General features: G+C 39.3%; 1 protein-coding gene across 10 annotated transcripts in view; it reads right to left on the reverse strand.

The window, feature by feature from the left end:
• LOC122564768 (probable voltage-dependent N-type calcium channel subunit alpha-1B) overlaps positions 1 to 12,521 on the reverse strand; it is a 594,873-nt gene that overhangs the window by 87,451 nt on the left and 494,901 nt on the right. For all 10 annotated transcript variants that reach the window (XM_043719974.1, XM_043719969.1, XM_043719970.1 and 7 more), the window contains 2 exons: positions 9,513 to 9,677; positions 784 to 894 (listed from right to left, as the gene is read on the reverse strand). In XM_043719974.1, coding sequence (XP_043575909.1) covers positions 784 to 894; positions 9,513 to 9,677 — 276 coding nt within the window. The remainder of the gene's footprint in view (positions 1 to 783; positions 895 to 9,512; positions 9,678 to 12,521) is intronic.

Consider the following 12,521-nt stretch of genomic DNA (forward strand, 5'->3'; position numbering starts at 1 on the left):
ATCTTTTTCTTCTTTTTTGGCATGCCATAGTTACCTCAGTTTATTAAAGCAATTAAGAATCTTTAAGTTAAAGAAAAATAATGACAGTATCAGAAATAGTTGGATTAAGCAGGTCTATGCTTAACAGCAGTGGCAAAAGTTAGAGTTATTAAAAAGTATCAAAAATGTTGCAGATTAAAAATAGAAAAGATCTTCTACTAATAAATAGAATGGTTTTACATTGCATTTACAAAGTATCTTTCAGTAACATTCCAAAGAGTCCTCCATAAAATCAAATGAATGTGTAAAGTGCAAGAGTTATTGCCATGTGGGCAAATGAGACAGTTTACATGTACTGACAGGGTACAGTGTATGCCATCAGCGACTGCTTTAGCAAAATTTGTTGAGGAAGGAATACAAATGAGAAGAATTTGCTGCCCTTATTTAAAATGAGATCATTTGGTCTCCAAACTGGCAGGTTATCCAAAGAACCAGCAGTCATATCGTAACAGAGTAGATCATGTACTCAAATTCTGAAGCAGTTTAAAGCAATACCTTGCTGACATAGAGTTAAGACTGAAACTGACAAAAACAACCACTGATTACTTATGAACTTAGATATTTGCTTTATGGAGCTGCAGCTTTTAACAGGCTGAAGAAAACATTAATTTTCTCTCTTTGATTGCAAAATTATATTTGAGTCAATATCTTCACAAGATCTTTTTTTCTCATTCCAAGATACAGATTATTTTTTAATATATCACATTACAACTAGTTTGTTATTTGAATTGAATTATAACGTACCAGAATACCAAATGCAATAAGCTTCAGCACACACTCCATGGAAAACAGAAAAGTGAATAATATGTTCAGGTACTGCAGCATTCTGTCATAAGATTCAGGAGCATTATAAAACTACATGAAATGTGAAAAAAAAACACAAAGAATCAGTATCAGTCCTTAGAAGAACTTTGATAAAAAATAAACCAAGCTTATAATTTTTGTACAAGGAGTAAAATAATTTCCTGCCCAGAAAAGAGAGTCATTTGCTTTGCTTAAACACAGCTATGTTGAGAATTTTGGAAAACAGATTTCCATTGCAGGTTGATTGTTCAAATGCATAAGTGTATTCATACTTCATCGATGTCCATTTGAAATTTACATCAATATTTCCTTTCTTCATTCATTCCCGAGTTTATATAAAATTACACTGTATAACTCACTCCAATTTCAAGCATCAACTAGTGATGCACTAGCAACAACTTCCCATACTGCCACTAGAGTTAGACATGCCTCTTATTAAGCACCAATCTTCTCAAATCCTACTTTCTAGCATTGGCCTGCGGCCAAGTATGATTTGGCATTTCAAGTGTTCATCTAAATACTTCGTAAATGTTGTGAAGACTTACACATCTAACACCAGCTAATAAAATAAGTGTCTCATATGCTTTCTTAACCACCTGATTCACCTTTCCTACTGCCTTCAAAGGATCTTGGAAGTGCATAATCAGGTGCCTCAAATCCATCGTACATCCTAGGGTCATTTCACTTATCATTTATTCCATTGCTTTTGTTAGTCCATCCAAAATGAATCACCTCACACTTTTCGGGTTTAAATTCACTGCTCTGCTCTGCCCAGCCTGTCTATAATGTCCTGGAATCTAAGACTATTTACCAAATCACTATTTACCAAAGCACTCATTTTTGTGTCAACAGTAAATTAATTAATTATACCTCCTATATTTATGTCCAGATCACTAATATCCACTGCACACAACACAGGGAGCCAACACTGTACCCTATAAATGCCACTGAAAGTTCCACTTACAAAATAAACTTTATCCATCACCCTCTGCCTCCTGCCACTCAGCCAATTTTAAATCCAATTTATCAAATCCCCTTGGATTTCATGGACTCTTATCTTCTTGACCAGTCTCCCATACAAGCTTTTCTTAACTGCCTTACTGATCAACTGAATTAACCTCATCTAGATACCTACTTACCTCCTTGAAAAATGCAATCAAATTTGTTAGACATTGTCTCCTCCTGGCAAAGCCATGCTAACTACCATCGATTAATCCTTGTCTCTCGAAGTAGAAACTGTCTGTGCCCCAGAATTTGTTTCTAAAAGTTTCATACCTCTGATGGTCATCTGACTGGCTTATAGATCCCTGGTTTATCTGCGCCACCTTTCCTGAATAGTGCTACCATGTTAGCTGCCCTCCAGTCCTATGGTACCTCTCCTGTGTCTGAGAGAATTTGAAAATTAATATCAGAGATTCTGAAATCTCCTGTCTAGCATTCCACAGTATCTTGGGATATATCTCATCTGAGCCTGGGAATTTCAAAGTTTCAAACTTGCTAAAACTGCTAATACCATCTCTCTCTCAATGTGAATTTGTTCAAATATATCACAGGCCATCATTCTGATTTCCATATCTACATCTTTCTTCTCCATAGTGAATACAAAGTATCCATTTAAAATCTCAGCAAATGTCTCCTGGTTCTATACACTTGGGCCCAACTCTTTCCCTGTTTATCATCTTGTCATAAAGTCACAAAGCACAGGAACAGACCTTTTGGCCCAACTCATCCATGCCAACCACGTTTCCTAAAATGATCTAGTCTCATTTGCCAACATTTGGCCCATATCCCTTAAAACTTTCTTATCTATGTAATGTTGAATGCCTTTTAAATGTTGTAATAGTACCCACCTCTATAAATTCCTCTGGCAGCTCATTCCATACACCCACCAACCTGTGTAAAAAAGTTGCCCCTCAAGTCCTTTTTAAATCTTTCCATTTTCACTTTAAACCTACGCCATCTAGTTTTGGACTCCTCTACTCTGGGGAAAAGACCTTGGCTTTTCATCCTATCTATAGAACATAGAACATTACAGTGCAGTACAGGCCCTTCAGCCCTCAATGTTGTGCCGAGGTGTGAAACCAATCTGAACCCCATTTAACCTACACTGTTCCATTTCCATCCATATGTTTATCCAATAATCATTGAAATGGCCTTAAAGTTGGTGACTCTACTACTATTGCAGGCAGGCTTATTACTCTCAGAGTAAAGAAAATACCACTGACATCTGTCCTATATCTATCACCCCTCAATTTAAAACTATGTCCCCTTGTGCTAGCCATCACCATCCAAGGAAAAAGGCTCTCACTGTCCACCCTATCTAACCGTCTAATCATTTTATATGTGTCAATTAAGTCACCTCTCAACCTTCTTCTCTCTAATGAAAACAGCCTCAAGTCCCTCAGCCTTTCCTCATAAGACCTTCCCTCCATACCAGGCAACATTCTTGTAAATCTCCTTTGAACCCTTCCCAAAGCTCCCACATCCTTCCTATAATGTGGTGAACCGAGCTGTTCGCAATACTGCAAGTGCGGTGCACCAGAGTTTTATACAGCTGCAGCATGACATCGTGGCTCCGAAACTCAATCCATCTACTAATAAAAGCTAATACACCATATATCTTCTTAACAACCCGATCAACCTGGGTGGCAACTTTCAGGGATCTATGTGCATGGACACTGAGATCTCTCTGATCATCTACACTACCAAAAATCTTACCATTAACCCAGTACTCTGCATTCCTGTTACCCCTTTCAAAATGAATCACCTCACACTTTTCCACATTAAACTCCATTTGCCACCTCTCAGCCCAGCTCTGCAGCTTATCTATGTCCCTCTGTAACCTGCAACATCCTTCAGCACTATCCACAACTCTACCGACCTTAGTGTCACCCACAAATTTACTAACCCAGCCTTCTATGTCCTCATCCAGGTCATTTATATAAATGACCAACAGCAGTGGCCCCAAAACAGATCCTTGTGGTTTACCACTAGTAACAGAACTCCAGGATGAACCTTTCCCATCAACCCTCTGACTTCTTTCGACTAGCCAATTTTTTATCCAAACCGCTAAATCACCCTCAATCCCATGCCTCCGCATTTTGTGCAATAGTCTACTGTGGGGAACCTTATCAAAAGCCTTACTGAAATCCATATAAACTACATCAATCACTTTACCCTCATCCACCTGTTTGGTCACCTTGGGCGGCACGGTGGCACAGTGGTTAGCACTACTGCCTCGCAGCGCCAGAGACCCGGGTTCACTTCCCGACTCAGGCGACTGACTGTGTGGAGTTTGCACGTTCTCCCCGTGTCTGCGTGGGTTTCCTCCGGGGGCTCCGGTTTCCTCCCACAGTCCAAAGATCTGCAAGTCAGGTGAATTGGCCATGCTAAATTGCCCGTAGTGTTAGGTAAAGGGGTAAATGTAGGGGTATGGGTGGGTTACGCTTCGGCGGGTCGGTGTGGACTTGTTGGGCCGAAGGGCCTGTTTCCACACTGTAAGTAATCTAATCTAATCTAATCTAACCTTCTTAAATAACTAATAAGGTTTGTGAGTCACGACCTACCCTTCACAAAAACGTAATGACTATCCCTAATCAACTTATTTCTTTCTCAATGATTATAAATCCTATCTCTTATAAACTTTTCCAACACTTTACCCACAACTGAAGTAAGGCTCACTCAGCTATAATTATCAGGGTTGTCTCTACTCTTCTTCTTGAACAAGGGAACAACATTTGATATCCTCCAGTCTTCTGGCACTAATCCTGTACACAATGGTGGCATAACGATCAAAGCCAAAAGCTCTGCAATCTCTTCCATGGCTTCCCAGAGAATCCTAGGATAAATCCCATCCAGGCCAAGGGACTTATCTATTTTCACACTTGCCAGAATTACTAACACCTCCTCCTTGTGAATCTCAATCCCATCTAATCTAGTAGCCTGTATTTCAGTATTCTCCTCGATAACATTGTCTTTTTCCAGTCTGAATGCTGACGAAAAATATTCATTTAGTGCTTCCCCTATCTCCTCTGACTCCATGCACAACTTCCCATTACTGTCCTTGATTGGCCCTAATCTTACTCTAGTCATTTTTTATTCCTGATATACCTATAGAAAGCCTTAAGGTTTTCCTTAATCCTACCTGCCAAAGACTTCTCATGTCCCTTCCTGGCTCTTCTTAGCTCTCTTTTTAGGTCTTTCCTCGCTTACTTGTAACTCTCAAGCACCCTCACTGAGCCTTCATGTCTCATCCTAACATAAGCCTTCTTCTTTCTGTTGACAAGAACTTCAACTTCTTTAGTAAATCTATGTCCACCATGATTTTATAAATGACTATGAGGTCAACAGTCAGCCTCCTACGTTTCCAAGGAAAAAAGCCCCAGCCTATTCTGCCTCCACCTGTAGCTGAAACCCTCCAATCCTGACAACATCCTTGTAAATATTCTTTGCACACTTTCCAATTTAATAACATTATCACTATAGCAGGATAACCAGAATTATATGCAATATTTGAAATGTGGCCTTACCGATGTCTTGTACAGCTGTTACATGACATCCCAACTCTTATGCTCAATGCTCTAACTGCTGAACACTTTCTTCACCACCCTGTCTACTTGTGACACCACTTTCAAGGAACTATACCCCTGTACCCCATATCACTCTGTTCGACACACTACCTAGGGCCCTACCATTAACTGTGTAAGTCCTGCCTTTAATTGTCTTACAAGAATGCAGCACCTTGCATTTATCAAAATAAACTCCATTTGCCATCACTCAGCCCACTGGCCCAGTTGATCAAAATCCTATTGAACTCTGAGATAACCTTCTTCTATGTCCACCAAACCACCAATTTAGTGTCATCTGCAAACTTACTAACTATACCTCCTATATTCATATCCAAATCACTTATATAAATGATGAAAAGCAGCAGACGTAGCACCAATCCTTGCGGTACACCGCTGGTCACAGGTCTCCAGTCTGAAAAGCCACCCACTACCACCACCTGCTGTCTCCTACCATCAAGTCAATTTTGTATCCAATTGGCCAGCTCTCCATGGATTCCATGTGATCTAACCTTACTAACCAGCCTGCCATGTCAAAGACTTCACTAAAGTCCATGTAGGCAATGTCTGTCACTCTGACTTCATCTTGGTCTCCTCTTCAAAAAGCTCAATCAAGTTTGAGAAGTGATTTCTCACACAAAACGCCATGCAGACCATTTCTAATCAGACATTGCCTTTCTAAATGCATATGAATCCTGTTTCTCAGAATCCACGGAAACAGCTTACCCACCACTGATGTCAGGCTCACCGGTCTGTAGTTCTCTGGCTTTTCCTTGCAGCCTTTCTTAAATAAAGGCACAACATTAGCCACCCTCCAGTCTTCTGGCACCTCACACCTGGCTGTCAATGATACAAATATCTCTGCCAGGGGCCCTGCAATTTCTTCCCTAGCTTCCCACATTGTCCTGGGGTATACTTGATCGGGTCCCAGGGATTACTCTACCTTTATGAGTTTTAAGACTTCCAGCACCTCATCTTCTGCAATGTGGACTCCTTTCAAGACTGCACTATTTATTTTGTCAAGCTCCCTAGCTACAATGTCCCTGATAGTGATTGTCCCAGAGGGCCATTGAGCTGCTCTTTTATTAGAGGGAGATGATTGGTGTGAGTTTAATCTGGGATCACCATACATCAGGTGAGGGATGAGGTTGAGAAGGGAGGAACTTCATGTTAACCTGAACTAGTACAGGAATTTAACCTCCGCTGTTGTTGTCAATCTGCCGTTCAGCCAATGAGATATCCGACCCCTCCACCCCTCCATTTAGTCACTAATGTGCTCATAAAATGCCCTTGGATTTTCCTTTATTTTACCCACTAGCGTTTTCTTCATAAACTCTCTTCGCTTTTCTGATTTCTTTTTTTAAAGTAACCTGTACATTCTGTCTGCTGTTTTGAGCCCTCAGTATTTCCCATAAGCTTCCCTTTTCTCTTTCTGATCCAGTGCTGTATGCCCCTTGAAATCCAAAATTCTCTGCACTTCTTTTAATCCCATTCATAATCTTTGCAGGAACATGTTGGCCCTGCATTCTCACTATTTCCTTTTTGAATGACTTCTGCTGCTCTGATGTCAATTTCCCCACAAACAACTGCTTCCATTTCACTTTGGCCAAGTCCTGTTTTATCATGTTAAAATCAACCTTCTTCCAGTTCATAAGTTTTACTCCCTATCCATCTTTGTCCTTTTCAATAACTGCCTTAAATCCTACAGAGTTATTGTCATTATCATTAAAATGATCCCCCACTGATCTTTTACCCGAAGATTCGTTCTCATTGTACCCAAAATTAGTTCCAGCACTACTCCCTCTCTTGTCAGACTTTCTATGCACCTGTTTGAATCTATGTCTTTATAAGTTGTACTAATATGTTTTCTCGACAGGCAACATTAATCCTTCAATTATTGTCATGAATTAGGTGAGTTGTAGCTTATTTTACTGCACAGTAGCATAACAATGCAAAGCTAAACTATCACTTCATGTATAGTTGCAGTATTTATGCTTTAAATATCCCACACTACACAAAAAGGTGTGAAACAGATTATTTAAATGGCTTGCATGTTCCGATTGATTAAAAAGCACAATATTGAAGGGTTAAATCATTTTCTAGTGATATGGCTCACGTATCCAATGGAGGCGTGAGGTGGGTGGAGAGAAATGGTGGTGTAATGGTTCTGTCATTGGACTACTCATTCAGGGGACCAAGCCAATACTCTTGGAACATTGCTGTAAAATCCTACCTGTTTCAAAAATGTCCTTTATGGAAGGTATCTACTATTTTTATCCAGTCTGACCAACATGTGACTTCAGACCTGCAGTAAAATGGCCAAGTAAGCCACTCAGTTCAAGGGCAATTAGGGGTGACTAACAAATGCCATCCTTTCTCTTCATCTCCACATCCAATAGTGAAAAATTCCAACATAATTATCTTTCCATTGTAGGAGAGAAAGTTATTATTAACCACTTTAAGTAAAGCAGCCAACTGACCCAAAGCTTTTGGAGTGAAACATACCACTCAGAATATACCCTTCCTGTTGTAATGTAACATACGGAAGCAGTCATTTCCATATTTAGACACCTTTTAGATAATAAAATGTCAATGTAATAAAGATTGCTGTTTGAGAATAACCTAATGTTTTTTTGAAAGTTTAATCATTGTTTCAATGATTGACTTGGTGGTCAATGATTTGTTTACTAATTATCTTCTTATTATTGATTGTTCCATGGATAGAATCATGAAAATTGGTATAGCTGATTTATTTTTTTCATTTTAACTTCCTCAAAGGTAGTCTCATGAGCACTAATCGGAGTTTTTATTACACTGACCATGCAGTGTGTTGGTAGGAAACTATAAATTTCTTCTCAAGAAACTCACAGATGACTGTCAACATATCAGTTTTTTTTAATATAAATGCCAGCAAATGTAAGATGAAGTGATCCATCAACCATAGTCATGCTGTTCCAAAAACAGCTTCGAATTAAATAAGACCTCCAACTAATTTATGTGGTATGCTAATAAACAAAACAGATTACTTCAATCTGTATTCAAGTTCAAATGATATTTGTAATTGCTTATTCATCACAAATGAAGACAATAAGTACTCCTGAATGAGATTTCATCCATTCCAAATTTTACAATGGTCATATAGTTAATTTCTTTTAACCATATAAATGTGTAATAACCACAAGCCAAGCGACTACTAGACACTAAATTTTCAGCTTAAAACACGATAATTCCCAGTTGCCTTTCGGATTCTCTGTGACAGAAAGGGTGCAGAGGAGATTTACCAGGATGTTGTCTGGTATGGAGGGAAGGTCTTATGAGGATAGGCTGAGAGATTTGAGGTTGCTTTCATTAGAGAGAAGAAGGTTAAGAGGTGACTTAATAGAGACATACAAGATGATTAGAGAATCACATAGGGTCGACAGTGAGAGCCTTTTACCTCAGATGGTAATGACTAGCATTAGGGGACATAGCTTTAAATTGAGCTGTGATAGATATAGGACAGATATCAGAGGTAGGTTCTTTACTCAGAGAGTAGTAAGGGCGTGGAATGCCCTGCCTGCAACAGTAGTAAACTTACCAAATTTAAGAACACTTAAATGGTTATTGGATAAACATATGGATGAAAATGGAATAGTGTAGGTTAGATAGGCTTCAGATTGATTTAACTGGTTGGTGCAACATCAAGGGCTGAAGGGCATGTACTGCACTGTAATGCTCTATGTTCTAACAGGCACATCAACTCAGCCATCCTGTTATATTTCCCTTCCATCTTTCATTTATATTGAATGGATGACTAATCCAATATAACCCAATGTCAAAGTTGTCACTACCCTTGCTCTGGATAATGTAATTGTTCAATCATGCGGAGACAGTTATTTCTAGCATTTTTAACTTGTGCTGAAGACTGCTGTATTCCTTGTGAAAATAAAAGACCAGGTTTCTCAATGGCAAAATATCACATAAAAGACTTGGCATTCTTTAAAGTAGAAGAATTTGTTTTTGTCACACACAGAGAAGCAAAATTCCTTATTGTGTTTGAATTACAGCAAATAACAATGTGGAAATTACCTCAGTTTTGTTTGAGTGTCAGCTGTTACACCTTACCTTCATCATCAACACTACAGTATTGATTGCGATCATAGCCATTATAAAATATTCAAAAGGAGGGGAGACCACAAATCTCCACATCTTGTACTGAAAAGTTTGCTTGTTCTGTGGCATGTAGCGAGTCAGTGGTTTGGCACTTATAGCGAAATCAATACAGGCTCTCTGGAAGAAAACAACACAGGGTCTGAATTGAACAAGGTTACAATTATCACTCCATTTGGTTTTGTAACCTTTGAAGGGCAAAGTAAAGATTACTTAGGTCGTACATTTCAACAAGAAAGCAGCGTTAACTAAGAAGGAAATAAAACCAGTTGCACCGCAATTGCACCACCTCAAATTTGTTTCATCTATGCTACATCAAATCTTATATCTTGAATTGTGCCACTGCACAGGAAGTAATTGCAAATGTGAGGAGAGATTTAAAAAATACATTCACAGATAGCCATCATAATTTGGCTACTTTCATTCATAAGACATTTCATCTCCATCTTTCATTCACCGTTTCCTTCATTAGCTCCCTCATCACTGTGCACTCTTCAATTTCTTCTCACTTATTAATCACACTGCATTTTCGATACTATATGTACATCCTTTACTCTTATATAATCTGTGTCTCTCATTCTCACTATCTCTGCCTGAGTCGGAAGTTCTCTTTCCATTTCAGTCAGCTGACAGCCTGTATGATCCTTCTATCTTGCTTTCACTCTCCTGAACATAGAGTGTTCTTCTGTCCTGCATTAATGTTTTCCATCACTATAAACTCTCTAAATCGTCTATTCACTATCTCTCCTATTTACATTTCCATCTGTATATCATATTGAGCTGTATATGCAGTATACACCTCTTTATCACTGTATACAAACCATCTAGCATCTGTGCTTTAAATAGGTGAGTTTCATTTATTGAGTTTTGAATGATTAATTTTAATCTTACAACTTGTCAAAGTAATTGATTGGAACAATTAGATCTTCTAATAATGTCGAGCAAAAATATAGAAAAATTATTTTCAATGGTTGTACACATTGTTTTAAGTACTTGAGACTGAGTAGACTTTATTATAAAGTAAGAAATTAGACCATGGTAATCTTGACCTAATATTCTGCAAGTTTGGAAATATCAGACATCAATTTGGAATAATAGCACTGGTTTAATTAAGCCTAAGTGTATTCAATATTGAATGTTCCAGTTGAGAAAAAGTAATTAATGCCATTTATTTATTCATTCTTGGGAGTTGGCATTGATGGATATGCCAGCATTTATTGCCCATCCCTAACTGCCTTTGAGAAGGTGGTAGAGAGCTATTTTCCTGAACTCTTGCAATCATGTGGTGTAGATACACCCACAGTGCTATGCAGAAGGGTGTTTCAGGGTTTTGACACAGTGTTAATTGAGCAACAGTCATATTGTTCCAGGTGAGGGCACATGGCGTTAAAGGTGAGCTACTGGCATGGATTGAGGATTGGCTGTCTGACAGAAGGCAGAGAGTTGGGATAAAAGGTTCTTTTTTGGAATGGCAACTGACAAGTGATGTCCCACAAGATTCAGTGCTGGGGCCGCAGCTGTTCACTTTTTATATGAATGATCTGGATGAAGAGACTGTGGGCATTCTGGCGAAGTTTGTCGATGAAATGAAGTTAGGCGGACAGGCAGGTAGTAATGAGGAGGTGGGGAGGCTGCAGAAAGATTTAGAAAGTTTAGGAAAATGGCCCAAGAAATGGCTGATGAAATTTAATGTGAGTAAATGTGAGGTCTTGCACTTTGGAAAAAAGAACACAGACATGGACTATTTTTTAAATGGTGAGATATTCATAAAGCCAAAATACAAATGAACCTGGGAGTGCTAATATAGGATTGTCTAAAGGTTGACTTGCAGGTTGAGTCCATGGTTAAGAAAGCAAATGTAATGTTGTCATTCATTTCAAGATGGTTGGAATGTAAAAGCATCAATGTGCTACTGAGATTTTATAAAGCTGTGGTTAGGCCCAATTTAGAATACTGTGTCCAGTTTTGGGCCCCACACCTCAGGAAGGACATACTGGCACTGAAGAGTGTCCAGCGGAGATTCACACGGATGATCCCTGGAATGGCAGGCCTAACATACGATGAATGGCTGAGGATCCTGGGATTGTATTCTTTAGAGTTTAGAAGGTTGAGGGGAGATCTAATTGAAACTTACCAGAAAATGCATGGCTTAGAAAGGATGTACACTGGGAATTTGTTTCCTTCAGGTGTGGATACTAGGACCTGTGGGCACAGCCTTAGAATTAGAGGGGGTCAATTTAGAATGGAAATGAAGAGACATTTCTTCAGCCAGAGAGTGGTGGACCTGTGGAAGTCACTGCAACGGAGCACAGTGGAGGCCGGGACATTAAACATCTTCAAGGCAGAGGTTGATAAATTCTTAATCTCGCAAGGAATTAAGGGCTACGGGGAGAGTGCGGATAAGTGGCGTTGAAATGCCCATCAGCCATGACTGAATGGCAGAGTGGACTCGATGGGCCAAATGACCTTACTTGCACTCCTAGTTCTTATGGTCTTATAGTGATTTGGAGGGGAACATATAGGTGGTGGTTTTTCCATGTGTCTGCTTTCCTCATCATTCTAGATGATCGTGATCATGGGTTTGGAAGATACTGCCAAAGGAAGCTCGGTGAATTGCTGCAATATATTCATGGTACAAACTACTGCTAGTGTGCATCATTGGTGAAGGGAGTGAATGTTTAAAGTGATGGATGGAGTCCCATTCATGTGTGCTCCTTTGTTCTGTATGTTGGGGGGGGGTTTCCTGAATGTTGTTGAAGCTGCACTCATCCAGGGAAGTGGAGAGTATTCCATAATACTCATGATTTGTGCCTCATAGATGGTGGATAGGTTTTTGGGAAGTCAGGAGGTGAGTTAATTATCACAGAACTCCTAGCCTTTGACCTGTTCTTGTAACCAAGGTACTTATAGATCTGATTGAGTCAGTTTCTGGTGAAGGGTCACCCCTTGGAAGTTTTTGGTGGG

Source organism: Chiloscyllium plagiosum, chromosome 30 (assembly GCF_004010195.1).
Source record: "Chiloscyllium plagiosum isolate BGI_BamShark_2017 chromosome 30, ASM401019v2, whole genome shotgun sequence".
Taxonomy (NCBI): domain Eukaryota; kingdom Metazoa; phylum Chordata; class Chondrichthyes; order Orectolobiformes; family Hemiscylliidae; genus Chiloscyllium; species Chiloscyllium plagiosum.